Source organism: Diabrotica undecimpunctata, chromosome 1 (assembly GCF_040954645.1).
Source record: "Diabrotica undecimpunctata isolate CICGRU chromosome 1, icDiaUnde3, whole genome shotgun sequence".
Taxonomy (NCBI): domain Eukaryota; kingdom Metazoa; phylum Arthropoda; class Insecta; order Coleoptera; family Chrysomelidae; genus Diabrotica; species Diabrotica undecimpunctata.
The window spans coordinates 40066047-40080088 of record NC_092803.1 but is presented as its reverse complement, the minus strand read 5'-3'; the positions used below and the strand labels follow the sequence as shown (position 1 = coordinate 40080088).

At 32.6% G+C, this 14042-nt stretch overlaps 1 protein-coding gene across 1 annotated transcript in view; it reads left to right on the top strand.

Annotated features, from left to right (window-relative positions):
* Positions 1-11883, top strand: part of LOC140448358 (trypsin-1-like) — a 93116-nt gene extending 81233 nt beyond the window's left edge. Inside the window, exons 5-7 of the mRNA XM_072541446.1 lie at positions 7611-7764; positions 8441-8567; positions 11467-11883. Coding sequence (XP_072397547.1) covers positions 7611-7764; positions 8441-8567; positions 11467-11658 — 473 coding nt within the window. The 3' untranslated portion in view covers positions 11659-11883. The remainder of the gene's footprint in view (positions 1-7610; positions 7765-8440; positions 8568-11466) is intronic.
* The last annotated feature ends 2159 nt before the right edge of the window (positions 11884-14042 follow it).

Genomic DNA, 14042 nt, shown 5'->3' with positions numbered 1-14042 from the left:
GTTAACATTCAGTAATATACTCGAAGGAGTAATATTAACAGATTCTAAAACTGCATTAGACTCTATAGTATGTTGTTTAAAAAACATAATTGCGCATTTAAATATAACATTTATTTGGGTTACAGGCCATGTAGCTATACCAGGGAATGAAAAAGCTGATACTCTAGCTAAGAAAGCAGTGCAAAATGGAGTCTTTTCATAATGTCTATGCAAAATTGTAACCTATATTCAAATGACTAAGCCACATTTCTTAACATTTGTTCTATTTTTCATATCATCTGGCGTTGTTGGAGGCTTCTAGTGCACAAAATATTTTATGTAGCCCCAACTGAAAAATTAATTTTTGACAATTCCGGTGATCGCGGTGATCAAACAGTTGGCCCTCCTTTGCTAATCCACTTCGCAGAAGAGATATTATTTAGATGATTTTGAATAAGAACAGTGCCATGAAGTAGTGCACTGTCGTGTAAAAACCACATCCTTTGTCGAATATTAAGTGGCACATTTTGCAGTAGTAACGCCAAATGGTTATTAAGAAAATTCAGATATATAGCACCATTCAAACGGCCATCAAAAAATGTGGGCCAATCAGACCCCAGCAATGCCACCCCAAACATTTATAAAACACGATGCGATAACACGTAATCTGCGATGATTATCATCGATTGTCAATTATTGATGTAACTATATGTTGTAGGGATGCATTTTATGTTTACGGAGGATTTTTGCCGCCGAAGTTTGACTAATGTCATGTTCACGTGAAATTTTATAAATGCTGATGTAGGGATGCTCAGTACTAGCTTAAAGTACAGCATATTCCTTTTTTTACTTATAACAGTCTTAGTTTTGTCACTTTCTCATACGCAACTAACCCCGTTCAAACTAAACTTTTCAATATTTTTTTAAAAATTCTTACGTTTGGCTTCCTCCTTTCAGGATATTGCAGTTGATATATTCTGGATGTATGGCAGCAATTTTTTGGAACAATCTTCTAATACCCATATCAAATATGTTAATTTTTCGACAGAAAAAATTATAAAAAATTTAAGACAAGCCACACAGACTGAATAAAAAGGTGAACAATATGAGAAGTGTAATTTTTTTAAAGGCTAATATTTTACCGATGTTAACTAATACAAATGGATTAGTACCTAAATAGTCTTTGACCAATTAACAGTTACGGATGGTATACTAAAAACTTCTTAGCTTAGAACACCGTTGATATATCATTACACTAAAAACTTTTACATTTATTGCATATTGTTTTGTATTAGTTATTTATGTTTAAAAAATATGAAAAAATCGAAATTTTCTTTTGAAGTTTACATACGAATTAAGATACCACATACTAAAAAAGTCCTTTCTTCCATTTGATATATATTTTTATTATGGGAATACAATGAAAACAGTCACATTAAACCATTTAATTGTAATAAAATCAAATGCACATTAGATATGCATCATTTATTCATGCAAAATCTGTTCCATATCATTTCCACCGAGCGTCGAAAGAAAGCTACTGCATTAATGATGCTAATTTTTTGTTGTGTTATTCTTTTATATAAAGAGCCTTATTATATTTCAATTAGCTTTGCTCTCACCAGTGAAACCCGATAAAGACACTTTCGTAGTCCGAAGGCATTGAAAAAAAGTATCATTTGCATCAAATGGTGCATAAGTTAGATGCGCGTTGATAAAGATCTTAGAAATATTAATAGTAAGTTATTTGTAGACCCGTTCTTGAGGCTATATGAAAGGGAAATTTGTCACCAAAAATAAAATTAGAGAATTGTTTCCCCGTTTAAGTCGATGTTTCTTATTCATTGGTTCTCTAATTATGAATATATACAGGATGGTGAATCGTCTAACGGGCCATAGGAAACTCAATGGGAAATTCTAAATTGTTGAATTCCTGCTTCCTCAATAATTTTACACAAAAAGTCATGGGATTTTTTGTAGAAGACTGAAATATGCATCGAAAACAAATGTTTTCGATGCATATTGTTCTACGATTGTACGAATTGTTCTACGAATTAAACGTATTCCAAAATTTTGCAAAAATATAATACATTTTTCAGGGTACCCCTAAAAGTCAGGTCACACGTAGTGCAAGAATCTGTATGACGTGTTGGGTTTGGTCATATTGATGTTACTGATATTTGACAATGTTTGATTTGCTAATATTTTTATGTTGTGATTTATTGTTTAAAAAATAATAAAGTTGATTAAAGTCAGTTTTTTATTTAGCATAAGATATCCCAATATACTAATTCTAAGTCATTCAACAATTCAAAGGATTTTACAAAATTTTGAAAATACTGGGACCGTGATTTCTAATTGTACCTGTACAAACAATATTGCTGAGGTACCAAGACATTTAGAAAATCAAAATGAACTAAATGTATTAACAACAGTAGTAGAAAATCCTAGAATAAGTACTTGGACCATGGCAGACCAGTTTAATATTCATAATTCCATGGCCATAAAATTTTTTAAAAATAATAAACTCCGTTCATATAAATTTCAATGTCATCAAGAACTAAGAGAAGAAAGGAGATGCTGAGAGACGAGCGGAATTTTGTTATGAAATTTTAGAGAGGGTTAATTCAGACAGACAATTTTTGAAAAACATTTTATGTAGTGATGAATCTACATAATTTACATTAAATAATGAACCAAATGTTCAAAATTATAGGATTTGGTTGACAAGAAAGCCTGAAGATATTATTGAAAGCCATACCAAATATCGTCGAAAAATAAATATATATTTAGGAATATTTAGACACAATATTATTGGACCATTTTTCTATGAAAAAAATTTACATTTCAAAAAGTTTTTAGACTTGCTACAAGAAGAGATTTTACAAGAAGAAGAAAAAGAAGAAGTTGAAACAATCTCTATAAATAAGTAGTAATATTGTTATGGTGCGGTTTCGAATATAAAATTATTTTGATAAATAAACTTTAGTATTATTGTTTCTCTAATACATTGTGTCTATGCACTTTTAATCATTTCGCTTAAATCAGAAGTATTTTTTTGAACGCCCCTATTTCGTTCAGTTTACACTAGTCGTAGAAATTCTCACCATTGAATTTTAAAACAAGAGTAGATAAATAAATTATAATACAACGATTAATTTAAATTCAACTTACTCTACATCTCGTTGCTATCCTCACTTGTCTGCGCACACAGGGATAAAATCCTCAATGTTCTGGAACTATTAAATTTTGACATTTTCGAAATCGTTAATTCTGCATCTATCACTTGCAAGGGCTAATAACAGATTATAATAAAAACTACACTACTAAAATGTACCTACTCGTACTTCTTCCCTGAGAACTCGTTTCTAATGAGTTAATAGGGTAGGTAAAGAGAAAGTAATCTCCAACAACGATAGGAATAGTACTAAACATTACATTTAATGTATTCACAGAAATCACCTGGTAGATAAAGGGAAAGTAATTCCCGGGGTTTAGTATATACGTTTAATAAATTCCAATAAATCATCGGGTAAGTAAAGAAAAAAAAATCCCCAACAGCAATCGTGGTTTAGTATGGTAACAAACTTTACATTTAATAGAGTCCAAGAAATCAGATAGCTACCTAGAATAAATAGGTATTATACCTAATAAAACGGCTTATTGTTAGCGGCAATTTAATATTTTTATTTCTGCACATGTTTCTGATAGCCACAAATCCTTCGCTTTGTAATGACAATGCCATAACAAGGTAGAAACATTATTTGTAAAACTTTGAATATTTTTATTTAAATTCAAAACAAAAGGACTATAATAAAAATATGCAAATCAGGCTACCTTGAGTAAAGTGATTAATAAAAGGATTGGAATTCACTACCTTAGTAAAAGTTGGGAATTACGTGGGGACAATAATATGATGACAATCGCCCCGAAAGGTTACGTGAAGATTTAATATAGTTTGGGATTTAGTTTTTATAGAACAAGTTTTCTGAGAATAGATATTTTTAACCTGTCAGTATTGTTAATACACAAGTTTTAAGATAACTGTTTTTCCTTTCATAAAAAAAATACTTTTTAGCTGTAAATAATTAGTCTTAATTTATGTGTTTTTAATCCAATCTAATAAATAAATGGTCAAACGACATCGCAAACATTTTATGGAAAATATAATGACACAAAAAGGACATAAAACTTACATGAATAGATTGGTCTCGTTAATCTTTGTTTATTGTCTCGACCGTTAATGAATTACGTAGACACACTGTATATTAATATTAAACACCACAGATATACATATTAAAATAACAAATATGACAAATATCTCACTTTTTTCGTGCTTTTTATTGCTTGTTATCGAAACCATTGCAATGTTCCGTGCAAAACTGTTGTAACTCTGTTACATTAGAGTTACAACAGTTTTGCACGGAACTTATGTACAAAAACGCAAAATAGTTAAACTGTTGTTGTAATATTTAGCCGGTTAAGCATTTGAAAGTTACTAAAGTTTTACAGGGGATAGATATGCATGTTTACAATCGAGTTCCACGATTACTTCATTTTTAAAAAATTTTGAGCTACTGCAGTCTTGCTCTGAGGGTGCGATATTATAAGCGAGAATTGAATTGGAGTGTATTAGAATATCTTACGTCATCTGTCAGTGCTCGCACTATTGCCTGAATACAACATTATTGCGATTTCTCTCAACTGAGTAGATTTTATTAACTTTATTGCTTTGTAAACAATATAATTTATTGTTCACAACGTAATTTAATCATAAAATATTGACAATTTAAATAAATTGTCAAACATCTTACATCAATATGACCAAACGCAACACGCCATACACATTCTTGCACTACGCGTGGCCTGACTTTTAGGGTTGGCTGAAAAATGTATTATTTTTGCTTAGTATGTTTAATTCATAGAACAATTTGAACATTTGTTTTTAATACAGATTTCAGTTCTTTACAAACAGTTTCTTTGACTTTTGATATAAAATAAGTAGAGAGGCAGGAAATCAACAATTATCATGTAACTGGCTGTATGGCAAACTGCCGAAATTTCCCATCGAGTTCCCTGTGACCCACAGTTATGTATGTCCATATTTATTTTAGATCCTTCACATCAAGAATCCTTGTTCTCTCATCCCGTAGTTTTTGCTGCTTACGGTGTACATTTTATTCTTGCGTAAAACTTCTTAATATTTTAATACTTTTCGAAGAAAAATTATAAACACAATTTCTCATATACTGGCCTATAGTTACTAATTACCAACATACTCTGTAATTTTCGAATTGTAGGAGCAAATCAGTTGAGAGTTGCGTTTTACCATAAAAATTAACGGTTACTTTCTCAAATCAATTATTAAAATCAACAACGTGCCGATGAGAATATTATTTTGATTCATTTTTAGTTTAAACGATAATTGTTATTTTAAAGAAAAAAGTTAGATTGATAACGATACAAAATATGCGGTGAATACCGCATTTATTTAGGTACTATTGATCTGAAGTTATTGTACTATTCATTTATTTACATAATACATCATTAAAAAAATTGATCGTGTAATCACAATGTACTGCACGATTTATACAATATTAAAATTTTATACAATATTAAAGTTTTATATAAGAATAAAATATACACTGTAAGCAGCAAGAACTATGGGACGAGAAAAGAAGTTGCTCAATGTCATTGATGAGGACGATTACAGAAACTACCGCAGAACGCTGTTTGATTGGTGTTTTTGTACTTCCAGGTCACGTTCGGTAGGTTCTGTTTTCAGCGCATTTCGGTTCGCGTATAGAGGACTAAAGAAAAACTTTTAATCAGTGTGTTTTGCCAGTGTTAACTTACGGTGCCGAAACGTTGACCATGACATGGAGAACAGTTCAAAAGATCCGTGTGTGTCAAAGAGCGATGGAGCGTGCTATGTTGGGCGTTTCACTACGAGACTGCATCAGGAGTGGCTGATGCAGTAGAGAGAGTAGCAACACTAAAATGGAACTGGGCAGGTCACGTGGCTCGAATGACAGACAATAGATGGACAAAGCGGATACTGGAATTGAGACCAAGAGATGATGCCTACCGAAGTAGAGGTCGTCCACCAACACGTTGGACTGACGATCTAAAACGTTGTCATAGGAATTGGATGCAAGAGGCACAAGATCGAAATAGATGGAAAATTATGAGGGAGATCTATGTCCAGCAGTGGATAAGCGAAGATTGAATGATGATAGAGGACTATTAGTATCACACAAGCAGAGACTATTTCTGTAAATATCAATAAATTTAGAAATTTCTTCACTGTTCATTACGAAAGGCGTGCAGTAAATACGCAAGGTCAAGCGCTGACTGAGGAGAATTATGATCCGAGTTCCGACTCCTCCACTCACGCTCTCATTCCATTGTCAGTCGGAAGTTGGACCTTCAAATGGCCCCTCTAAATATTCCGACTCGTACAACTAGATTTACAACTATCCAGCAAGACCATTCACGGACCATATGGGATCCAACTTCGAAGGTTGAACCGCAAGTCGGACTATATATTGGAACGTGAATGCCCCGCTTAATAAAAAAACACTTTTCTGATACAACAGTACGTACTAACCATAAATCATTACATGTAACTGAGAAATATTTATCTGCAGAACTGTTCGCGAACCGTTTGTGAACGCTATATTCGTTAATTTGTACGACGGGACAAACTGCTTGCGAGCTATTCGTTCGTTGCTCGTCAGGAACCACAGCCTGTCGGTTTTTGGGACGAACACAAAGAATGTTCGCAGAACTATAAATTGTGTCTATAAATTGTTTCTGCTAAGTGTGCGATGAGATCATTCGGTTAAACAAAATTGATGAACGGGCGCGGCTTATTCAAAAGTAACGAGAGAAATTAATAACAGATAATCTAAACAAAATACCGAAATGTTTAGAATAACGAAGTAAATTAATTCTCGGTTTGTTATTAGATACTTAGGGTATTGGATAGCCTGAACATAAACATATTTTCAATGAACTCTTCGCGAACAGCTCACGAGCAGTTCGCAAACAGTTCGGCTCGCATATGTGTACCCACCTTAAGATACGGAAATTCTCGAATCAGATCATGTCATAGTGATTATTTTTGCCATCATAATTACCCGCATGCCACCTCTGGAACGTCAACGCATACATTTTTTTAATTATCTGTTTTTATATTTATTTAAAGAAATAAATTATTTGATTAACAGTATCGTATTTATGTTGTCAAATTAATGTTTGAGGATTGTATAAAAGAACAAGTCCGCATGAAAATAAATAAAACATGTACCTATTGCTAATCAAAAACTGCTTGATGCTTTTCAGGTAATAGGCGAGTATATGGGTTAAATATTACTGTTGTTTAATGGACACAATATTAGAAGATAATTTATTAAGCTAATTTTTCTGCCACAAATCTTTAGTAACAAAGAAATGACTTTCGAGTGAGATTTTTTGTCTATGCAGAAACTGTTGTTTATATTTTCGCCTGTTTTTGAAGACTGTCAAACTAAGATCCAATAGATTACCAACTTGTTAATGATACCGTTATGATAACTGAAAAAATGTTGATCCAAGCGTACTGCCTTATTTTTTCTAAAAAATTTCAGCTCTTATGAAACTGTCCCGTCCAGTCAAATTTACAAAGGAAAGCAGAGTTCGAGCAGTTTGCTTGCCAACCACCAGACTGCATCATAACCAAACGGATCTGTGTTACGCTACAGGATGGGGAAGGGCATCGGAAGATGGAATGCTATCAATCAGGTGAGTGTAATTCTTTTATTATTTAATTATTTAATTCAACTGAAATGAAAGTTCAGTTTTAGAGATTTTAGCATATTTAGAAATAGTCTTGAGAGAGGTATGTAGAAAAAGAGAAGAATTATTAACCATCAGAAAGGGCTAAAGATGTGGTTATGTTCCTAAACTAGAAGTAGACTAAATAAATTTTTGTATGAAACTATAAAGACTGGTTGCTACACCCAAGTGAGAAAAGTTTTATCCTGTGTTGAATTGTCTTTCCTATACTAACTGTCTGGCCCAAGAAGAAGAAGTTTCAACATAGTGTTTATTCAATATAAAATAAGAAACAAAATGACCACACAACATTATACCAGATCTCACTGTGCATAATCAAATTGGTACAGGGGACTAGCGGCTTGTTTTAAGAACTAGACATTGACCTAGAGATACAAAAGTTAGTGAAGACCAATATAAACAAACATACAGAGGCTAAAACGATATTTAAACATACATACAAATAATCAAATAATCGAGTAAATCTAGAAAAAATGGAGAACGTAGATGGAGACACGCAAGCTCTAACATAAAATTCATAGTAGGCTAATACCTTATCTAAAAAAATTCAAATAAAATTTTAAGCTTTCTAATATTAAAAGTATAAAACAAACGTTTTTTTGATACTCCTCTTTTATTTTAGGTTATTGGAATCTAGAGTTCCAGTGCACGACAATGCAGTTTGTAGAAAAAAGTATGGCCATGCTGTCCATATTAAATCTGGACATCTGTGTGCAGGACATCTTGATGGATCTAGCGGAACTTGTGTGGTAAGTAATATATATCATTAATTTACATTTTGAAGTCTATAAGTGTTTTATACTGCTGTTACAATCTTTATCGTACAAACCTTTATATATTTTGGATCCAATATATATCAAGGTTTGTACGATAAGTATTGTAACGAAAGTTTAAAATACTTATGGATTTCAAAATGTTCTACGTGAGTCATCAATTGTCTAATCTGAGAAACTGACCGTTTTCTAGAATAAAATTTTGTAATTCAGTACCTAAAACTTTTTTGTTATATAATGGTTATTTAGTGTAAATTGAACCATACATTTTAGATAAACGTTATATCGGCATCATGCTGTATAATATGTTATACAGAGATGACTGGGAGGATAAAAATCTGTTTAGTGTTAAAACGGCGAACTCATAAGAAAATTCCTAAGAAGAAGAAGAAGATACAATTTTAAAATTGGCACGTATTTGGTATCATGCTATCCAAATATTTTACTATGATTTAGTTGTACGAGCAGCTTGAGTAACGAGATGAAGATTCCTGTGAAAAATCGATGAAACTTCTAAAAAGGGATTCAGCGAAAGTTTTATAATAATGGAACAAATTTCTAAAAATACTGATGAGAAATTTAACAAAACCTTTGAAATGATCACAGAAATAAAGATCGGCGATAAGAAATTCGAAAATGCTTCCCAAAAATTTTAAAAAATTCTATAGTGATTGGAGAAACTTCTGAAATGAATGAAGATAAATTCCATAAAATACCAAAAAACAGAAATTGAATAAAAATTTATTATCAATTGAGGCAGAAAGGGGACACACTAAATCCAGGTCTGAGAGTAAAGAAGGAATGAAAACAAAAGAGAATCTACAGATCGCATAAGATTCTAATTGCCACTGTTTGGGAAGTGAGAAGTCTATTAGAAAATTTGTAACTATTGCCACGACCAAGCACTGAACAAAAGAAGAAGAAGCTAGTCGGCTTCATGAGATAATTTAGCTGACATTTTAGGATCAATTCTGAAGGGCTAAAGACAATACTATCAGATCTTATTCAATCGAGTGGTAAAACGCTTAGAGACACGCAAGGAAAAGGATAAAGGTTTTTCTTTAACACAAGAACACGATGGGATGTTATCCTAAGTACGGTATTTTCCAAAATAAACAGTACCGAAACTTAGAAGGGTCTGAAATTGCACACGCAATTCGGATTTATAATTAACTGTCATATTAACAGTGCAACTTAAGCAACCGCCACCTAAGCGTTAACCTCCGATGGCGCGCCACGAAATGCTACGTACTCTCTACGCTACTTTATGGAGTTGAAGGGTGGACGTTAACAGCAGCAACTATAAAGAAGTTAGCGGCTCTAGAAATGTGGCTGTATCGACGCATACTGAGAATACCATGGACAGACAAAGTGACCAACACAGAGGTATTAAGACGAATGGGTAAAGAGGTGGAATTGTTTCTTCTTCTTCTTTAAGTGCCATCTCCGCGACGAAGGTTGGCAATCATCATGGCTATTCTGACCTTCGAGGCAGCTGCTCTGAACAATTGCCTTGAGCTGCAACCAAACCACTCTCTCAGGTTCTGAGATTGTGGAGTTGTTAACAACTGTTAAAAGGAGGAAAGCGTCATACCTGGGCCATGTGTTTCGTAATGATAAGTGCAGTCTGATACAGCTTATCGTGGATGGCAAGATTGAAGGTAGAAGAGGTTTAGGCAGAAAGAAGAAATCCTGGCTGAGAAACTTGAGAGAATGGTTTCAAATACCAGAAGCTGCGAACATAATACATGCGTCACAAAACAAAGAAACCTATCGTTTGATGTTCGCCAACCTTCGGTAGAAGTAAAACCATCATAAAAGTAATTATAACTGAGAAAAAAGTGTTTATAGTAGAGTAATTTTTCCGTTCATGCGACATGGGCGAAGTAATGGTCAAGTGTTTGGCATGGCGGCCGCAACTAAAAATGTAATGTTAGCAATTGTTGACCAATTTTCTTAACACTGGTCAGCGCAATGAGTTGTTCCTACAATGTGAAAATAGTTCTTACTAACAATAATCAAAGGCAATAATCAAAGCCCTCGACGTACTGCGTATAAACTGAGTATCAGTGAAATACACGTCGACTGTTTAAATATCTTGTGGTTATCCTTGTCACATTTAAATTTAACAAAGACTAAACAAGTAAAAAGACTTCAACGAAAAAACGTGTAAGAGAAGTTTACTATGGACGAAGACTAGTTTACGAAGGTTCCGATTTCTTGAAGGTTTAGTTTTCAGACTAAAGTAACATTCACTTTAACGGTTATATTAATAGAAAAACAACGCAGTTTGTTGGTTTTTGAACGCCCAGATGTTATTGTTAAAAAACTACTCCACAATTGAGGCAAACGGACTGATGCCTATGCTATTCCAAACTAGGAGTATTTTACGATTGCAGGTATAAGCCATTTGGTCATATAAGCCATCTTCCTTAGAAATTCATTCGTACCAAGGATACAATTTTACGAAAGTCATTAGCTGGTAAGCCTGGATGGAATACCCAAAAAAAAAATCTGCGTTTTTCAGAATTGAAGTTTTCAGAATATTTTTAGTACGAATGTTTAAGTCGCCTTTTATTATTTAATAAGTAAGTATTTAAACATATTTCAAGATGCAATTATACATTTAAATGAAATCTGTAAATTAATAGTGTATATAAATCGATTCGTACGTTGTAACGAAACACTACTTTATAACATTGTATGGTATTTAATTATATTAAACACTATGGCTTATTTATACTAGTAATTTATCTTAATGTTTCTGGAAATCGTTATATCTATCACATTTCATCAAGTTTTTTTTTCATTTTTGCAACAGTACTATCGTAGGCACTATTTTATAATATTATTATCTAGTTTTTTGTGTTTTTAGGGTGACTCAGGTGGTCCTCTGCAATGTGCAATGCAAGACGGAAGATGGATCCTAGCAGGAATCACTTCATTCGGTTCAGGATGTGCCAAGCCTGGATTTCCCGACGTTTACACTCGTTTATCTTACTACTTGCCATGGATAAAATCCAAAACAAGATCTCTACGACGAACTGGAAGGGAGAGGAAAACGTAGAATAGAATAACCTTAGTTATTATATATAAGGAACGGAGAATTTACAAGTTAATCTTTCATTAAAATCTGATAGCTTTTTACAAGGTAAAAGCTATGAAAAAATCAGAGCAATTCCTTTATTCTGAAGGATAGTATGATGCAATATTTTTATATTAGTGGATTTAAACTCATGTTTTAGGGAAACCCGGCTTCGCACTAGGTAAATGCCCAAATTGACATATATATATATATATATATATATATATATATATATATATATATATATATATATATATATATATATATATATATATATATATATATATATATATATATATATATATATATATATATATATATAATATGTATATAGAAATATTTATACCTCTCTATAATATTTTTTTACAATCCCAATTACAAAATTAATTTATGACTATTTTTGAAATGTATTTGAAACTACACACACATGCCCAGTAGTTTGGATTACGTCCAAATAATATACCTACGCCTATGGTTTCCAAACTGGTATTCATTCTAGAGCATTTTTAAATAAAAGTGATAAAAAATTTTAATCGTTTTTGTATCATTTTGGTCAAATTCAACAGATTCGCGTATTTACATATTATCTCAGTCTTTGTTTAAATGTGACTTAAGCCGTTTAAAAATGCCTAGAAACATGATATCTCATTTTAACAGACCTAAAGTAATTGCTTTGTTACAATAGGGCTTTATTCAAAGTGATATCGTGAATATTGTTGATGTTACTCAGAGTGCTGTATCGAAAATTAAAAAAAAATTCCAAGGTAAAAATTATGTGAAGGATCACCCCAGAGGTAGCAGAAGTCTATGTACAGCAGCAGCACAAAACAGGCACATAACATTAAAAGCTCGAAGAAATCGTCTGAAATCTGCATGTGGTATATCCAGAAAAATTGCTAGGCTTCAAGGACTGAGTATTTCACGGCAAACAAAAACAAGCAGACTAAATGTGGTAAATTTGTATCGTAGAATACCCTCACGTGTTCCAAAACTAACCTATCAATACAAAATGGTAACGTTGCAATGGCCTAGAGAAATTGTGCATCATGGTCCTAACTTGAAGAACGTGACGTTCTCTGATAAATAAAAAAAATGGATTTGCTTGAATTTGCAAAAAAACACTAGTTTGTAAGGCCTTAGGGCAACAAGCTCAACTAGAAACAGCCCAACTGGTTGTCCCATTTAAAAGTGGCAGTATTATGATTTGCGGTGATATTATGTCATCGGTACACAGATGACACTACTAGTTCTGGAGAGAAAAGTTACTGGTGCTGTGTACATCAAGCAAGGTTTAAATCCTGTCGGGCGTCTATTCTGAGGGGCAGTAGATGATGGATTTGTGTGGCCATCAAATTCCCCCGATATAATCGTAATTGAACATTCTCGGCATGTTGACATTCTCAAAACACGCATTAAGAAGAGGAAACAACCCCCTTATTACACTTCGAGAAATAAAAGATGCTGCTTGTGAAGAATGAGAAAGAATTCCGCAAGCCCAGCTCGACCAGTTAATCGGCAGCATGCCAAATGTAGAAAATACTGGTTATTAGTTTTATTAAAAATTATTTTTATTTATAATAATTTATTTTTAAATGTAAGTGGTACATTGTAAGTTTTTCACTCCAAGAGATTATTACTAACTTTTCTAAAAGTGCACAAAAAAATTTAATTTTACGTGATAATAGGGACAATATCACATGTATTCAGTTATTAAAATTTCAAGGAGTATCTCTTACCTACATGTAACCTACATGTAATTTTTACCTAGGTGAAAAAACATGTCTTATAAAAACAAAAGACAGAAATGAAAAAATAAAAATTATGCGGAATAAAAACAAACTAAGATCAACGAAGCCAAAAATATACATTAATAATAATCTAACGCACGAAGAGATGAAGATACAGCAGGAAATACGGAAAATTGGAAAATTAGAAAAACTTAAAGGTAAAAACGAGTTGGCTATCAAAAATTAAATATTGACGGGGACATATTATGGAAATGGAATAAAGAAAAAAAAAAGAGTTAAAAAAAGATAAACAAGGGACGTCAAAAAACTGATACAACAAGAAATATCGGATACCCAACAAGAAACGAAATACGAAATGGCAAAGAAAAAGGATATGAACTCTCAAGAAAAAATAATAAAACATACATACATAAATAAACATAACCAAAAATGAAAAAACACGAGCAAGTAAAAATAAGTACGTGGAACATCAGAACAATGCTTGAACCAGGAAAAATGCAAGAGATTGCCTCAGAGCTGGAAAGATACGGAATTGATGTTGCAGTAATTCAAGAAATTAGATGGGCAAGTCAAGGAGAAATAAATAACAAAAATTACACATTACAGTACTCTGGGCAT